Here is an 18,733-nt window from a genome sequence, read left to right on the forward strand (position 1 = left end):
ATGTTCGGCAAATTTTCAGTTTATTGGTATTTGTATTTTCTGTTTTGGTGTGCTGCCCATTCGTATCTCACCATTTTGCTACTGGCTTGTTAGTCCTCATTGAATTTTAGCCACCTTTCTATTTTAGGGAAATTAGACTGTCTTGAGTGGTGGACATTTTCCTAGTTTGTCTTTACAAAATCACTTTTTCTTAATACTGCACAAAAGTTTAATATTGGTCAGAATGGCCATCATTAAAAAGTCTACAAACAATAAATGCTCGAGAGGGTGTGGAGAAAAGGGAACCCTCTTGCACTGTTGGTGGTAATGTAAACTGATACAGCCACTATGGAGAACAGTATGGAGGTTCCTTAAAAAAACTAAAAAAAAGAACTACCATACGACCCAGCAATCGCATTACTGGGCATATGCCCGGAGAAAACCATAATTCAAAGAGTCATGTACCACAATGTTCACTGCAGCACTATTTACAATAGGCAGGACACGGAAGCAACCTAAGTGTCCATCGACAGATGAATGAATAAAGAAGATGTGGCACACATATACAATGGAATATTACTCAGCCATATAAAGAAACAAAATTGAGTAATTTGTAGTGAGGTGGATGGACCTAGAGTCTGTCATACTGAGTGAAGTAAGTCAGAAAGAGAAAAATACTGTATGCTAACATATATATGGAATCTAAACCAAAAAAAATTGATTCTGAAGAACCTAGGGGCAGGACAGGAATAAAGACACAGACGTAGAGAATGGACTTGAGGACACGGGGAGGGAGAAGGGTAAGCTGGGATGAAATGAGAGAGTGGCATGGACATATATACACTACCAAATGTAAAACAGCTAGTGGGAAGCAGCAGCATAGCACAGGGAGATCAGCTCGGTGCTATGTGACCACCTAGAGGAGTGGGATAGAGAGGGTGGTAGGGAGGCAAGAGGGAGGAGATATGGGGATATATGCGTATGTATAGCTGATTCACTTTGTTATACAGCAGAAACTAGCACACCACTGTAAAGCAATTATACTCCAATAAAGATGTTAAACAAAAAAAAAAAAAGAAAAAAAAAGTTTAATATTGCTCAGACTTCATTTTTAAGAAATCTGGATTTCATGTCATGGCTAGAAAACCTTTCCTCATCTCAGTATTATAAATTATTTACTCATGTTTTTGTATGTTTTGAAGTGTCGTTTTGCCCGCCTGATTTGCTGTGAGCAATTACGGTTACCTCCGGGTGAGTGGGTGTGTGGGCTGGAGCCGAGACTGAGCGACAGGGTCCAGCTGGGATCGGATGTGAGAGAAAGTGAGACTGAGTGTCCTGGGGGTGCAGCAGGTACGGTGACTGCAGGTGTGTCAGGGGCGCATGCAAGCCACTGGTGCGGGAAGGGGTTCTGAGAAGAAAAGTGGGAGCGAGAAGTGGAGCAAGTTTCCAGAAAGGCCGGGGACAAGGCGAGGGCGGGTAGAGAGGAAGCAGTGCGAGGGGTGCTCAGAAGGGAGACAGGCAAAGAGGGAGAGGAGGTCGTGTGCAGTGCCAGCATTCCAGATAAGTGACACCCACTTTGACCCCAAAACACAACAGTGATATAGAAAACATAAAACTAGAAAACAAAACATACCGTCCGACTGAAAAACGAGATGAATACCTCTGTGGACCAGTAACGGGGAAAAATGCAAAGCTGTGAGCAGGGCTGAAGCCAAAGCTTGCTGGACTCCCGTCCGGGGACCGAGCAGCTGCAGGCTGTTAGGTCCCGCTCAGCAGAGGGGCCGGGAAGCGAAGCGCTGCACACAAGACCAGAACTCCAGGCAGCCTCGCCGCTTGGAGGGCACTGGATTGGCGCTTCGCCTGCACGCCAGCTGGACAGAGACTTTCATCAAGATGCAGGCCCAGAAAGGAGACAGGAGGATGCGGATCCCCACTGCAACCGGTAACCCACACCATCCTGTCTGCCTGCCTGGTCTGATATCCTCTGATCTCACTGAATCAGCACACCTGGCTCTAGAATAAGGGCGAGAGGGGCGGGGAGCTGGATGGAGCCAATTCCTAAATCCACTGGTGGGGTTTCCCTGGTGGCGCAGTGGTTAAGAATCCGCCTGCCAATGCAGGGTACATGGGTTCGAGCCCTGGTCCGGGAAGATCCCACATACCGCGGAGCAGCTAAGCCCCTGAGCCACAACTACCGAGCCTGTGGTCTAGAGCCCACGAGCTACAACTACTGAGCCTGCGCGCCTAGAGCCCATGCTCTGCAACAAGAGAAGCCACCACAATGAGAAGCCTGCGCACCGCAACGAAGAGTAGCCCCCGCTCGCTGCAACTAGAGAAAGCCCGCACGCAGCAACGAAGACCCAATGCAGCCAAAAATAAATAAATAAATAAATTTAAAAAAGCAAACCCATCTGTGGATTGTGGGGAGAGAAGAAACTGAATGCAAAGCAAGACGCAAACAACAGAAGGAAGGTGGGGAGGGGCAAGATAGGGGTATGGGATTAAGAGATACAAACTACTAGGTATAACATAAATAAGCAGCCAGGATATATTGTACAGCACAGGGAAATACAGCCCTTATTTTTTAATAACTTTAAATGGAGTACGATTTATAAAAACATTGAATCACTGTGTTGTACACCTGAAACTAATATTGTAAATCAACTATACTTCAAAAAAAAAAAGGTATCAAATTCACCCCAAATAAAATTTATTTTATGGAATGGCCTCATAAAACGCTTAAAGTATGTTTGGATGCTCAAAGAGAAAGCGAAATGATTACATTTCACTGAAAAGAGCAAGAAACTATGAAGTAAATTTGGACAAGAGCAGTGGTGTGCTGAAACTCACACAAGCTGGCTGGTAAATCACTGGCAGATTGAAACTGGCTGTGCTGGGAATATTTATACTACAGAAATCAGCAACACTATAAATCAGGGGTTTTAGTTTGTTTTCAGAGACAGTTTACCAGCATACCACTGGGCAGAAATAAAACAAGATTAGAAATTTTAGAAATGAGAAAGTTAGTCATTGAAATAAACTCAATAAATGGGAATCTCAGATTTTAAATCCTAATTATACTCTCATTTTAAGGACAAGAATAAGAGCACAACCAAATTTCAGCAGATTCACACAATAAAACTATTTCTTGCTCCCATAAACTCTAAACTGGATGTTCCTGATTGGTTGGCTCTTCTGGACACTTTCCCCTCTTTCCATTGAAAAGAGTGGGTTTTTTTTTTAATAGAATTGATTTTTTTAGAACAGTTTTAAGTTTATAGAAAGAAAAGGCAAAGTTACCTCATAGCAAAAGAAGGATTGAACTCAGATCCTTCTGAATGCAGACACCATATGTTCTTTCTACTTCACCAAGCCTTCTCCCTGCAGAGAAGCCATGTTGCCAGAAAGAGCCTGTATTATTCTCAGGAGCAGAAACAGTTGTTAGATGAAAGGTGTTGTTTCTATATTCTCGGGGAGCAGGCTGGTCCTGATACCCACAGTTCAGCAAGTGTAAGGGGAGGGACCATCTTGCATTTTTGTGCATTAGTTGTCACACGGACAAACTTAACCGCAGAAGCTGTGATTTTTCTGGAAGGGTAGTGAGAAGGAGCTTTGGTTCCTAATTCACTCAGAAAGGAATAATTTGATTTTTTGAAGTGTTTTAGGATTTCACCCTTCCCCTCACCAAGCCAGGAATGATGTTTTCCTACTTTGCCAAATATGTCACAGGCAGCAGTTCCTTGCCTGCTGAATGGCAGCCCTCAGCCGTTCATTCCTCTGATGGGTAAAATATTTAATCGCTTCCTGCCCTTCCTCTAGCATCCAGCCAGAGTGCCAGCCAAGTGTGTATCCATCACCCCTGGTCAGGCCATAAATCTAAGTGTTTCTCTCCAAAGAGCCCTCTGTGCTCAGACTGTATTACTGCTCACTCAAACATGGTGCCTCTCCCAGAGGAACACACATCCCTGCTAGACTGAGGCATGGACATGGGACTTCTCTGACATCAAGGAAATGTGAACTTCTTGACAGAAGCATTCAGAGCCAGCCTGTGGCTCACCAGATACTCTTTTCCTGGCCCTGAAACAACAGATCCACCACAGACGGCACTCCTTTCTGTCTGGGTCCCTGAGTGACCATGAAGAGCACAGCCCATGATGGGAAAGTGGCTTGAGTGAGAAACAAACTTTGTTGTTTTAAGCCACTGCGAGTTTGAAGGGTGTTTGTTACTGTAGCACAACCTAGCTTATCCTGACCACCCTCCCTGCCTTGGAACAGCTGGTTCCCTGTCCAGTCACCCTAAGGTCAACCCATATCATAGATATGCTCCATCTCGGTACACAAAATTCCCAAGCAGCTTCTGGATCCACTATTTCAGAGAACAGAACAATTTCCAATTCCCAATTATTTTAAAAGCCTCCATCATGACAGAGAGGGGTTAAATAAACAACCACAAAAAATCAGCTCTGTGGAGACAGAGGAAAACAGAGGAAGAGAAAGGTGTCTGCTAGTATGCGATTAAACACCACACTTACCTAACTTTCCTTTCCAAGAGCTCACTGAATTTATAGGGAAGGAAGGAAAAAGGTATAAACTCACATGGACAAATAAAATGGAAGCAGTTACATTGGAAGAGGGAATTTAACAAAATGTTTGGAATACACAGAAAAATGAATGAAAAATCTCCAATTTTTAGTAATACAGGGAACTATATAGAGCATGAAAAAAATTCCAATCCAAAAACCAGCTACAAAGCTGATAATATTCTGTTTGAATATATCAAAGAACTACTACTTTTAGGGTTTTATTTTTAACATTTAGCTCTGATTCACTTGGCATTTTGGTGAATGGTTTAGGCTATGGATCTAATTTTATCTTTTTCCAGATGGTTATCTAGTTATCCCAATAAAATTTATTTAAATATCCATCTTTTCCTAAGTGATTTGAGAGGCCATCTCTATTATAAACCAAATTTCCATGCGGACTTGGGTCTAGGTAATCAGACTAATGAAAGAGAATTGAGTATCCAGAAATACTCAAGTGAATATGGAATGTCAGGGCGGTGGTCACCTTCAGGGGAAGGAAGGGGGCTGTGCTTGGCAAGGAAGATGGAACAGGGAGGCCTCTGGGGTGCTTGCACAACCTGAGTGGTGGCTACGTGAGTGTTCATCTTAAAATAATTCATTAAGGAACCGCCATACTGTTTTTCATAGTGGCTGCATCAATTTCAGTTTCCCCCAACAGGGCACAAGGGTTCCCTTTGTTCCACATCCTCACCAGCGCTTGTTATCTCTTGTCTTTCTGATAACAGCTGTTCTAACAGAAGTGTGGTGATATCTCATTATGGCTTTGATTTGCATTTCCCTGATGATTAAAGATGTTGCATATCTTTTCATGTACCTGGTAACCATCTGTATGTCTTCACTGGAGAAATGTCTATTCATATCTGCCCATTTTTTAATCAGATTGTTTTTTTTTTGCTATTGAGTTATATGAGTTCTTTATATATTTTGGTTTCAGGTTTTACATTTAAGTCTAATCCATTTGGAGTTAATTTTTTTGAGTGGTGTGAGATAGGGGTCCAGTTTCATTCTTTTGCATGTGCATATAGAACTACCATAAGATCCAACAATTCTACTTCTGGGTACACATCCAAAAGAATAAAATCACTGTCTTGAAGAGACATCTGCACCCCCATGTTCACTGCAGCATTATTTACAGTAGCCAAGACGTGGAAATAACCTAAATGTCCATCAACAGATGAATGAATAAAGAAAATGTCGTGCATATATACACAATGGAATATTATTCAGCCATAAAAAAGGAAATCCTGCCTTTTGCAACAACATGGATGGACATTGAGGGCATTATGCTAACTGAAATAAGTCAGATGGAGAAAGACAAATACTGTATGATCTCACTTTTATATGGAACCTAAAAAAACTAAATTCACAGAAACAGAGAGCAGATTGGTGCTTGCCAGGGTGGGGGAATGGGTGAAGGTGGTCAAAAGGTATAAACTTCTAGTTACAAGATAAATAAGCTCTGGGGATGTAATGTACAGCATGGTGATTATAGTTAACAATATTGTACTGTATGTTTGAAAGTTGTTAAGAGAGTAGATTTTGAAAGTTCTCATCACACACACAAATATTTTAACTATATGATGTGATGTGTTAACTAATCTTATTGTGGTAATCATTTTGCAATATACACACACATAAAATCACTATGTGTATACCTTACATACATATATAACTTTCTATGTCAATTGTATCTCAATAAAGCTGGAAAAATAAAATTCTAGCTTTTCCAATTCTTCCATATAACATGTTCAATCACCTCTTTTTTCTTCAGTCCATTTTGATATCCAAATGGCAGTGGAAATTGCTTTTCCTTTACCACAGGAATTATATAATTCTATCTATTTATAATCTATAATCTGTATGTATTATATAATATGCCATCTTTGCTTTACGAAATAAATGTCCATTATGGAGCTTTTAAAAAATAATAATTCATGAAGCTATATATTTTTGTACATTTATTCTTATGCTCTTTTCTGTTTATGCATTATATCCCACAACAAAAATAGTTTTAAAAAATTAATTTAAAAATGTATTAGTCGGGGGGCTTCCCTGGTGGCGCAGTGGTTGAGAATCCACCTGCCAATGCAGGGGACACGGGTTCGATGCCTGGTCCGGGAAGATCACACATGCCGCTGAGCAACTAAGCCCATGTGCCACAACTACTGAGCCTGTGCTCTAGAGCCCGTGAGCCACAACTACTGAGCCCGCATGCCGCAACTACTGAAGCCCGCATGCCTAGAGCCCATGCTCCGCAATGAGAAGCCACCGCAACGAGAAGCCCACGCACTGCAATGAAGAGTTGCCCCCGCTCGCAGCAACTAGAGAAAGCCCACGCGCAGCAGTGAAGACCCAACACAGCCAAAAATAAATAAATAAAATAAATAAATTTATATTAAAAAAAATGTATTAGTCGGGACTTCCCTGGTGGCTCAGTGGTTAAGAATCCAACTGCCAATGCAGGGTACACGGGTTTGATCCCTGGTCCAGGAAGATCCCACACGTGGTGGAGCAACTAAGCCCGTGCACCACAACTACTAAGCCTGTGCTCTAGAGCCCGTGAGCCACAACTACTGAGCCTGCACTCTAGAGCCCACATGCTGCAACTACTGAGCCCACATGCCGCATCTACTGAAGCCCATGCGCTCTAGAGCCCATGCTCTGCAACAAGAGAAGCCACTGTAATGAGAAGGCTGTGCATTGCAACGAAGAGTAGTGCCCACTTGCTGCAACTAGAGAAAGCGTGCACGCAGCAACGAAGACCCAATGCAGCCAAAAAACAAAAATTAAAAAAAACCCATCATTTCAAAACAATGTCTTTAAAAAAAAAATGTGTTAGTCATGCACCCCTATGCTTCAGAGCAGCACTATTTACAATAGCCAAGACCTGGAAACAACCTAAATGTCCATCGACAGATGAATGGATAAAGAAAATGTGGTACATATATACAGTGGAATATTACTCAGCCACGAAAAAGAATGAAATAATGCCATTTGCAGCAACATGGATGCAACCAGAGATTATCATACTAAGTAAATCAGAAAGAGCAAGACAAATACCGTATGATATCACTTATATGTGGAATCTACAATGCGACACAAATGAACATATCTACGAAACAGAAACAGACTCACAGACGTAGAGAACAGACTTGTGGTTGCCAAGGGGCAGGTGGGGTGGGAAGAAGGAAGGATTGGGAGTTTGGGATTAGCAGATACAAACCATTATATATATAGAATGGATAAACAGCAAGGTCCTACTGTATAGTACAGGGAACTATATTCAATATCCTGTGATAAATCATAATGGAAAAGAATATGAACAGGAATATATATGTAGGGCTTCCCTGGTGGTGCAGTGGTTGAGAATCCGCCTGCCAATGCAGGGGACACAGGTTCGAGCCCTGGTCTGGGAAGATCCCACATGCTGCGGAGCAACTAAGCCCGTGTGCCACAACTACTGAGCCCACGTGCCTAGAGCCCGTGCTCCGCAACGAGAAGCCCGCGCACTGCAATGAAGAGTAGCCCCCGCTCACTGCAACTAGAGAGAGCCCACGCACAGCAACAAAGACCCAAAAGCAGCCAAAAAAAAAAATAAAAATAAAAATAAAAGAATATATATGTACAACTGAATCACTTTGCTGTATAGCAGAAATTAACACAATATTGTACATCAACTATACTTCAATAAAATTTTTTTTAAATGTAGTAGCGATTGAGGCACCATCTTTAAAGAATTCTGGTGGCTGTTATGTGAGGGTCAGAAAAGAATGGATCTCAGCCTGACAAAGACGAGAAAGCCGTGCCTCCCTACCTGACCCAGGGAGGCACATTTACCACAACAATCCAGTTTGGCAATTAGAGTTCTGACCTATAAGCATTTGGGGCAAGTTAATCGACCACTAAGGTCCCCAGAAGTAAAACAGATGCTGGGCAGCCTACTAAGGTACTGCTTGATGTGTACGGGAGGGAACATTCTAGGAGTGCCGAGAAGAAACCTGAGTCACAGTGATGGGAATTTTTGGCTTCTTACCCAGTTCCCAGACCTAATCAGGTCACACACCTGGAGCCTTTTTCAAGGCAATCTCAGGGTCCTTTGAGGAACTATTCTCTGATGTAACAGGTATGTAGTGTGGCTCTTCCCCTAAGCTTTTCCAGAGGAACCTATTTCCTGGAGTGACAGGGCACTGGGGAAAGGGAAATACCCAGACCATCAGGAGTTATCAGACACTGGCTCTGAGACCCAAATGCCAATGCAGTCCACCTTATTATGAGAGTTGGAGCTTACTATGGCTAATGACAGATGGAGCTCTGGTCCAAGTCCATTTAATGGTGGGTCCAATGAGACCACAGACCTATTTTAAGGTAATTTCCTTAGTTCCAAAAGGAAAGAGAGATATTTACTACCTGGCAGAATCACCATATTGGCAACCAGACCTGTGGAGGGAAGGTGATTATGATGGGATGGGCCTAATAGAAGTCCCTGGAACTATCTCCAACATGGTAAGTCAAACTCAATACCACATTCCAGCAGGATTTGCAGAGATTGGTGCTGCCATCCAAATTGAGTTATGGAAGGGTGGGTGACTTCTTCCTCGTTTCATTCACTCACCATCTGAATCATGGAGAATGACAGTAGTTTACTGCAAAGGTAAACAAGTGGCAATGTTAACGTAACCTGTGGTTCCAGATGTGATATCTTTGCTGAATCAAAGCAACACAGTCAGTCCTTGGCCAACATTAAAAAAAAAAGACACATGATTTGGTGAGACTCTTGATTCTGGAGGTAACAGGTACAACATCTGGAGTGCTGCTCCCACAAAGTGTGGTGACCCACAACCCATAAGACTGGGGCCCAGATAAGAAACAGTTCTCGGAAGCCCAGGCTATGTGCACGTCATCCGGACGCTGGACCTTATCACTCAGCCAACCAAATGCTATTGGAGAGTGTCTGTGGCAAAGAGAGATGTCATATGGAGCCTATGTCAACTCCAAATAAGAGAATTACAGCCCAGAGTCCTAGGGTTTTAGAAAAAGACCTATACCCTCCTCCACCAAAAAGTATTCTCCATTTGAAAAGCAACTCTGGGCTCGCTCTTGAGCACTGACAGAAACTGGATTGCAGGACACCATGTGACTACACACTCTAAGAGAGATCCATCATGAGGCCCACATTATCTAATCCACCAGACTATAAAACTGTACATTCAGTGCCATTCTGTTGCATGATGGAAGTAGGCTCGAGTGGGTCCAGACAGCCCAGTTAACAGCACAGGCAGTTACCGCAGACCACTGTGGCACCAGCTCCTACCATTCTGCCAAATCCCTGCCAACCCACACCTATGGCATCATGGGAAGTTCCACAGAACCTGGAAAAGGAAGGGGGAAAAGCCCCATCCTGGTGCCTGCTGGATCTGCATGCTGTGCTGGCGCCTTGCAGTGGACAGTGTCTGCCCTGCTGATCGACTCCGGGGCCCTGAAGGACAGTGGTGAAGGCCACCCTCCCAGAAGGCATAGCTGGCAGTTGGGGGTTGGGAAGCCTCACGTATAAGGAAAGGGTGGGAGTCGTGCCCTCCCCTCTTCACATCCACCCACAACAGTCTTAGTCATCACGTGGTCACAACTTCCCACTGACAGATACACCTTCTTTTCACCAGCAAACACATTTCAGAACAAACAAACAACTATATAGTTTCTTTGCTCTTTTTAATTCAGAAAGAGAAAGGGAAGAAAATAAAACAACATTTGTTTAAATAACTGTTGTAGAAAAGAAGATCTGGGCCAGGTGCTGGGACCTACCTCTTCCAGAATGGGGATTTATTAATATTTTAAACAAAACAAAATCCAAACAAAAGAAGAAAAAGGAACAGAAAAGAAATAAATTATTCTGCTCAATACTGTTTGGCATATTGCATTGTTTTGTCATCTTTTAAACACTCAAAAGAGCCTCTTCAGGAAGCACTGAGATGAGACTGGCAAGAATAACTGGTACCTCGACTCTCTAAAATGACAGTGGGAGGTGGTGAGAGAGGCATTCCACTAAAGGCCCCCCTAACCCACCCACATTCTTTACTCCTACTTCTGGAATTGGGAAGGGACAGACTCAAGCTAAGTTCTCAATATATTAACTTTTAGGGGTGCCCACTGCCCTGCCCTAACCCTCTAATACACTCCCCTGCTGGCTACTGTTCCCCCAGCCAGCTGCAGGAACTACACCAATGGCCAGGAGGCTGCCGGGTGGTATCAACTCACCAAGAAAAAAGGGTGGTTTTTGTGTCCGTCACTGTTGGGAAGGGGGATCCTTTTAGTGGTTTGGAAGCTTCACAGAAGCCCTTTCACCCCTCCTACACTTCCCCAACCTTGAAAGGTGAGAACACCTTCAGCAGCTTCCTCTAGGGACTTAAGCTGAGTTCAGTCATGCAAGTAGCTTCCAGCTGTAACCTCTGGTTGTTAGCTTCGCAGCCCTTCTAGAGCTGGAAATGGAAAGTGGGTTAGAGGGAAAAGGCAGGAGGTGAGCAAGGGGGAAGGGATGTGTGGGCAGGGGAGGAGGCATGCAGGGGGCAAGTCTACTCCTCCCCAGCTATTTGCATGGCCAGCTTACTATTTGCAAAGAATCTGTTGGTCAGCCACCCCTAGTAACTTCAGGTTAGCTAAATCATGAGCCCAAAGCATCTCCAGCCTTCTTTCCTACGTGTTGCTCCCTCTCCCTAGAGCCAGACAAAGGGGGAAGGGCGGGGAGCAGCAGTGCCCCAATCAGGGCAAGTTGTGATTTTTTTTTTTTCCCAGAGCAACAAGTAGGCTGGTGAGGAGACACAGGGCCTAGGGAGAGACACTTAAAAAAGGTTGTGGGCGAACAGGGGCCGAGGGTACACGTGGGTGTACCTTACATTTGATGTGACGGGGCTTCCTTGTCTCCTGCCCTATTCTTACACCTGTGTTCCAGAGTTAAGCCCTAGGCGAATTCCGCCCCCAGCAAGACGTGAAAACAATTCTAGTTTTCTGGTGAGACACTAAATGCCATGGTCAGAAAGGCCATTCCATAGGGTGGCCAAAGGCGGGAGGGGAGGAGGCAGGAGGAGGGGACCCACGTGCCCTCTGGATTCTCACTGCATTTCTTTGGTGGGTTTGCACTCACCCATCTGCGCCTGACCGATAAAGGAAATGTGGGGTCTAGTTCTCTCGGAGGTCCAGAGCGGTTTGGGAGGGCTCTAACTTTTCCCCTGGGGAAAAACGGGCTCCTTGGAAACCACCTGACCACCCGCAAGCCTCCGCGAACGCCCCTCCGCCCGCCCCGAGGCCATGAGGGACCCCCGGGAAGGGGAGACCGGGCCGCTACTGTCCCGCACCTTCCCCACCGTTTCCTCCTCCGCGCCCCCTGCGGGGTCAGGCCGGCCGGCGACTGAGACGCCTCCTGCCGAGCCTGAAGAAAGTACTTCTCGAGGCCGGAACTTCTGCTCCTTTGAAAGCGTGAAATCTCGATAAATTCCTACCCAAAAGCGTACGGGAGTGGGGATTGATCGGCCGCCGGCCCGCCTCCGAAGGCCATTGATTGGAGAAGACGGGCCCCAGCGCCGGAAGTTCTCCTTGAGTCGCGTGATTGGCTGGGAGAAACAGAGGCTCCGGCCGGCGGCAGCGCTGATTAATGCCAGGCCCAGCCAGCGCCCAGAGTCTCGTGATTGGCGGAGGATAGCCGGCGCTCGCTAGACTGCAGCATGATTGGTCCAGACTGCGGCGGCGTCCCTCCCGATTGCCTGCTGACGCCCAATAGGGCGCCGCGCCCGCGCTTAGGCCACCACCCCCGGGCTGACCCTGAGTCCCGGCTGGAGCGCTTGCCGGCGCCTCGCGGTAGGGCCGGAAGAGTCACGGCTGGGTCGGGCTCAGTTCCCTCGGTAGACCTCGATCTTGCTGGCCTTGGCCAGCATGTCGATGATGTGGGCCTCGAAGTCGGCGTCATGCACGCCCGTCTTCCGGAACTCGCCCGCGTACCGGTTATTCTCCCAGTAGTGGTGCCAGTTGCCCCGGCTGTCGGCCCCGAACCCGTACACGTTCACCTGCGAGGGAGGGCGGCGCGGGTCACCCCAAGTCGGGGACCAGGGAGCAGAGGGCGCGGGAGAGCCTCGGGTCGTGGTGCGGTGCGGGAGGAGAGGGGAGCCGCGACGAGCCGACCACAGCCAGAGGCCGGCAGCTCATCAATTTACAGCGCGCGGTTAGACCGGGGACACCCAGCCCTGACGCTAAGGACACTGTCCCAGAGGGAGACTGCTGCTCCCTTCCGGTTCTCCTTCCAACCACCCTCTGATTACATCAAGAACACCTCAGTTTGGGGCTAGTCTGTGACAGCTCTCCAACCCTTGCTAACTTTTTTTCTTTTTTTTAATGGAGTACTTTAATTGCAAGCTGGTCAAGTACCCAGTACCATACACTGAAGAGTTTACTGGCAAAAGTGGGTGTGCTGGGCATGAGCACTACCGTGTATGGCACAGTGGCTACCCCTGCTAGAGAGATGGGCTCCTTGAATGACTAACCTCCATTTTTAACACAGAGTAGGCCTGGGGCCCACAGCTGTGGGAGACACCATCCCGCTGAAACTTAACTACGTCGTTTCCATTCCATTTACGTTTACGCTTATTGTTTATGGCAAGTAGTATCAATTACAGTAGTATTCAATTTCCTTTTTAAATAAATTTAGCGTTTCAATGAAGTGATTTCAGATTTGGTAAAATCATGAAAGTAGTTAAGTTTGGGAAATGCAGATCTATACCTTACAACCTAGAAATTGGGGGAATGAAAGCCACTTTGTTTCTTCCTGCAAAATCACATTCCTCTTGAAGCACTGCTAAGCCCCGACAAGGGCTGACTCCCTCTTGTCTATGGGTCCCGCTATTTTATCAACTACCCACCTCATCACACACATGCAGAGCAAAGAAGAGTACCAGCATCCCAGTGGAAGGGTACCGCCCATGATGCTCTGTCCACCTGTCGTGGATGTACTTGAAGAAGGCTGGGTTGTAGATCTGGACCTGGGAGGAGAAGATGTAATGAGCACATGAGGGCTTCTGGGGCCTGGAGGCTCAGGCCAGGCTCTGAACAGCTTCTGCCAGTTCCTCCATGCTTGCCAGTGGACCTGTTCATCAGGGTTCTCTGGTTCCTGCAGCCTCTGTGTGGGGTCAGGCATACCAGCAGATGGGGACTCTGAAGGTTCTAGAAGGGTTTTGGGGGGTATCTGAACCACAAGACCAGGCACAGCACAAGTCAGGTCTGCACTGTTTCCTCTGGGGTGGGGATGAAGAAGGGGGAGGAGGAAACTTACCTTTTCTTTGTCCACTCGAAGGAAGGACTTCACTGGGGCATAGGTGCTGAAAGCAGAAAGAAAAATAACACTGAGATGGCTCCGTGGACCCAGGGATGCCTTTTCTCCCACTGAGGCCCGAGTGATGACAGCCTCACGACAGGCTCCCCTGCTTCCAGACTGCTGTCCCATAGCACATCACTGCAGTTCCTTGCTCAGAAACCTTCAGTGGCTCTCTATGGTCCTTCAAGATGAAATAAGGATGTTTTAGACAAGCACTGGGGCCTTCCATAACCCAGCCCCAACTTTTCTTCCCACAACACTCTGCTGTGATCATCTCACACCCACCATGTTTGTGCTCTTACCTCTGTCCACAATAGCCCTCTTGCTACTCTCCTCCCATTTGGCACAAATCCCTCCTTCCCTATTAGTCAGCCATGGTGCCTGTAACCTACACTCCCATTTCTGAGTATCCATGGGACTTAAACTCTACAGCACCTATTTTAGCCCTTATGACTCCCAAACATAAGATAAAGTCAGAAAACTGTAACTTATACTTCCATGTTTAAAAAATACGTGGTGGGGCTTCCCTGGTGGCACAGTGGTTGAGAATCTGCCTGCCAATGCAGGGGACACGGGTTCGAGCCCTGGTCTGGGACGATCCCACATGCCGCGGAGCAACTAGGTCCGTGAGCCACAACTACTGAGCCTGCGCGTCTGGAGCCTGTGCTCCGCAGCAAGAGAGGCCGCGATAGTGAGAGGCCCGCGCACCACGATGAAGAGTGGCCCCCGCTTGCCACAACTAGAGAAAGCCCTCGCACAGAAACGAAGACCCAACACAGCCAAAAATAAATTAATAAAAAAAAAAAAAATATGTGGTGACAACAGGCAAAAGGTGGCAACAATCCAATTGTCCATTGACAGATGAATGGATAAACAAATCTGGTATATCCATACACTAGAATACTATGCAGCCTTTAAAAGGGATGAAATCCTGACACAGGCTATAACATGCATGAACCCTGAAAACATTATGCTACTGAAATAAGCCAGACTCAAAAGGACAAACACTATATGATTCCACTTGTATGAAGTACCTAGAATAGTCAAATCATAGAAACAGAAAGAATAGTGGTTATCAGGGGCTGGAGGGAGGGGGGGAATGGGGAGTTACTGTTTAGTGGGTACAGAGTTTTCATTTGAGATGATGAAAAAGTTCTGGAGATGGGCTGTGGTGAGGTTTGCACAGCCATGTGAATGTACTTAATGCTAATGAACTGTGTGGTTAAAATGGTATATTTTGTTACACGCATACATTTTTACACACACACACACACACACACACACACCATGGTGAGACAGAGAGTAGATTAGTGGTTGCCTAGGGCTGGGGGGGAGGAGAGGGTGGAGGGGGTGGGGGAGATGGCTAAGGGGTACAGGAGTATCTTTAGATTATCTTCATCTTTAGAACATGCATGTATTCTAAAATTAATTGTGGTGATGGTTACACAACTCTGTAGACATACTAAAAGTCCCTGAACTGTACATTTTCAATGTGTGAATTGTATGGTATGTGAATTATATCTCAATAAAGCTGTTAAAAAAAAACTACTTGGTGAATTGAATTTCCTGAGGTTCCCAGCTGTGACTGGGCAACTGCCTCCAAAGAAAGTTCTCAGAAGGCAGAGCTCCCACAGTAGGAGCTACCTCCTAGAAAGGAGACCTGGAAAAGTGTCCTTCTCCACCTTTCTACCGCCAGTATGCTGGCTGCCACCGTGCAGGGAGTGACCCAAAACAAGCTGTGGCCTCAGCTAACCACCGTTTTGGGCCCTCCCTACCACTGCTTCTCTCCTCACCTGCCCCTCTTGGCCAAAATATTCAATTAAAGGAATTCTAAGATCCATTCCCTGGACAATTCCTCCCAAGGTGGGCCTGTCACCCATATCCCACTTCCAGCCAGCAGAGGAACTCACAATCGGATCTGCCCCGTGGACAGGGCGCTGGCGATCCACAGTAGGTCCAGGGCTTTGAAGGGCACCAGCACGAAGCTGACATTGGCGGGCAGGTTCTTGGCACTCTCGGGGTACATGAAATGGTGGGTGGTTCGGCTGCCGACATCCTGCTCAAAGCCCACGGTTGGCGCCTGATTCATCCTGCAGGGACAAGAGGGTGGCGTGAGAAGACACCACTGTGGAAACTGGTACAAGAGTTTTAGAGGACAGTTTGTTGCTGGCCATCAAACACGTAAATAGGTGTGCACTTACCCAGCAATTCCATTCTTAAAATTTATCCTATAAAAATGGTTGCATAAGTGTGCAAAGGATATTCACTGCAGTATTATTTACAATAGTGAAAAGGAAAACCAATCAAACAATAGAGAACTGGCTAATTCATTTTGGTACATTCATGTAACAGAATAGCATGTAGTCATCAGAATGAACAAAGTAGATTTACATGTGCTGGTAAGAAATACGTCCAAGAGCTACTGAGTGAAAAAAACCAAGTGGCGTGAGGAATCTCACTTCTTTCCCTTTAACACATATCTTTTGAATACCTGTGCAGTCAGAGGAAATTATAACACAGAAAAGGAAAACTGAAAATTAGATAGTGTGATTCCATTTTTTGTGAAAGAAAACAAAAAAAAGAAAGGATAGAAGGAGAGGGAGAGAGAGAGAGAGAGAGAGAGAAAGGAAGGAAGAAAGGAAGGAATGAAGGAAGGAGGGAAGGGAGGAAGAATGAAAACTAACTTTTGTGTATGAATAGAAAAAAAATCTGGAAGAGTATTAAAATTTTAACAATGGTTACTCTTAGGGAATGGGATAATTCACTTTTTTTTTTTTTTTTTTTTTTTGACTGCGCTGTGCAGCTTGTGGGATCTTAGTTCCCCAACCAGGGATTGAACCCAGGCCCTCAGCACTGAGAGCATGGAGTCCTAACCACCGGACTGCCAGGGAATTCCCTACTTTTTAAAAAAATATATGTTTTAGGGCTTCCTTGGTGGCACAGTGGTTGAGAGTCTGCCTGTCAATGCAGGGGACACGGGTTCGGGCCCTGGTCTGGGAAGATCCCACATGCCGCGGAGCAACTAGGCCCGTGAGCCACAACTACTGAGCCTGCATGTCTGGAGCCTGTGCTCTGCGCTCTGCAACAAGAGGGGCTGCGATAGTGAGAGGCCCGCGCACCGTGATGAAGAGTGGCTCCCGCTTGCCACAGCTAGAGGAAGCCCTCGCACAGAAATGAAGACCCAACACAGCCAAAAATAAATAAATAAATAAATAATTTAAAACTTTAAATATATATATATATATATATATATATATGTTTTATTTTTAGCTGCGTTGGGTCTTTGTTGATGCGTGCAGGCTTTCTCTAATTGCGGTGAGCGGGGGCTACTCTTTGCTGCAGTGCGCTGGCTTCTCACTGCAGTGGCTTCTCGTTTTGGAGCACGGGCTCTAGGTGCGCGGGCTTCAGTAGTTGTGGCACGTGGGCTCAGTAGTTGTGGCTCGTGGGCTCTAGAGCACAGGCTCAGTAGTTGTGGCGCATGGGCTTAGTTGCTCCGTGGCATGAGGGATCTTCCCGGACCAGGGCTCAAACCCGTGTCCCCTGCATGGGCAGGCAGATTCTTAACCACTGCGCCACCAGGGAAGTCCTGGATAATTCACTTTTTAGTGCGTACATTTCTGGGGTTTTTTTCCCCAAAAACAAGCACATATTACTTTTATATATATATATATATTTTAAAAAGACAAGACAGCCTTTCACAGCTTACAGCTCACCTGGCTGTCCTGTCCTCTTTCATAGAAGACATGGAAGCAAGACAAGAAGCTGAAGCACCCCCTCGGCCCCTGGGCGGATGGCTCAATTCTGCCCGTCCCAGCCACCCTGTCCCTGCACTTTAAGTTCCTGTCTCCCTTTTCCACTCCAAGGCCAAGAGGGATGCCCGCGTTCTGACAGAGCCCACCCTCAGCTGTCCCGGGCAGATGTGCAGTGTGGGGCTGTCTCTCCTCTGCTGTCTTAGAAGAACCTGGAACCCCAGAGCAATCTCCCCCCTGCCCATCCCCCAGGCTGTGACACACCAAGAAGGCTTCTAACTCAAGTGGTGCAAAACACAGGATCAAAACTCCCTTTTTTTGGTGAGCATCTTAAAAACAAGTGATCCAGCTTTAAACACAAACCTGTTCGCCTTTTCTGTTTTGACGTATTGTGAGAACATTCCTATCTTGTGTGGATCACAATTCAGAATCATACACCTAGGAGGGTGACTGTAACCTGGGCCTCCACTGGGGACACAGGGATCTGGGAGAGAGGGAGCAAAGTCTCCTCCACGTGCTCTCCCAGCTTTTTACACCCGTTCGAACGTTCCCTGTCCATAAAGTGGCCAGCACCCCCTAGCTGGGCCCTGCGTCACAGGGGTTCCCCTACTGCCTCCCTCCTGCCCGTCTCCCATTGATGGCATGATGTGGTGACAGTGTGTCCAGGATGCCTGCCCCTGCCCCCTCCCCCGCCACTGGTCGCTGTGCTGTACCTCATGCCTCTCTGGTTCCCTTCCCTTGAGGGACTGGAGGGTACTTTGGGCTGGGAAACCAGGAGTGGCCTGATTTGGAACTAGAGAGTGAGTCCTTGTTCTTAGCCACTTCAGTTCCAGTCTGCTTCAAGCAGAAGCCTAGAATCTTTCCTGCAGCTCCAACTGTGCTCTGGCCCCCGAACGGGGATTAAGATCCTGCCTCTCTTCTCCCAAATCCATTTCTTTAGAACTGCCAGTCTGCCTCCCGTCTGGGTACCCCTCTGATGTCTTGGTATTTAGGGTTCAGAGATACTGTCTCCTAGAGGGGATTGAGAAGTATTTTTCCCATTCATTAATAACAGTTTGCTGGGACTGCTA

At 46.5% G+C, this 18,733-nt stretch overlaps 1 protein-coding gene across 5 annotated transcripts in view; it reads right to left on the bottom strand.

Annotated features, from left to right (window-relative positions):
* Positions 1-10,251: 10,251 nt before the first annotated feature.
* The window catches only part of ST3GAL2 (ST3 beta-galactoside alpha-2,3-sialyltransferase 2), a 45,878-nt gene continuing 37,396 nt past the window's right edge, over positions 10,252-18,733 (bottom strand). For all 5 annotated transcript variants that reach the window (XM_068528855.1, XM_068528857.1, XM_068528859.1 and 2 more), the window contains 4 exons: positions 15,825-16,004; positions 13,873-13,918; positions 13,463-13,582; positions 10,252-12,613 (listed from right to left, as the gene is read on the bottom strand). In XM_068528855.1, coding sequence (XP_068384956.1) covers positions 12,440-12,613; positions 13,463-13,582; positions 13,873-13,918; positions 15,825-16,004 — 520 coding nt within the window. In that variant the 3' untranslated portion in view covers positions 10,252-12,439. The remainder of the gene's footprint in view (positions 12,614-13,462; positions 13,583-13,872; positions 13,919-15,824; positions 16,005-18,733) is intronic.

This window comes from Eschrichtius robustus, chromosome 19, assembly GCF_028021215.1.
Source record: "Eschrichtius robustus isolate mEscRob2 chromosome 19, mEscRob2.pri, whole genome shotgun sequence".
Lineage (NCBI taxonomy): Eukaryota > Metazoa > Chordata > Mammalia > Artiodactyla > Eschrichtiidae > Eschrichtius > Eschrichtius robustus.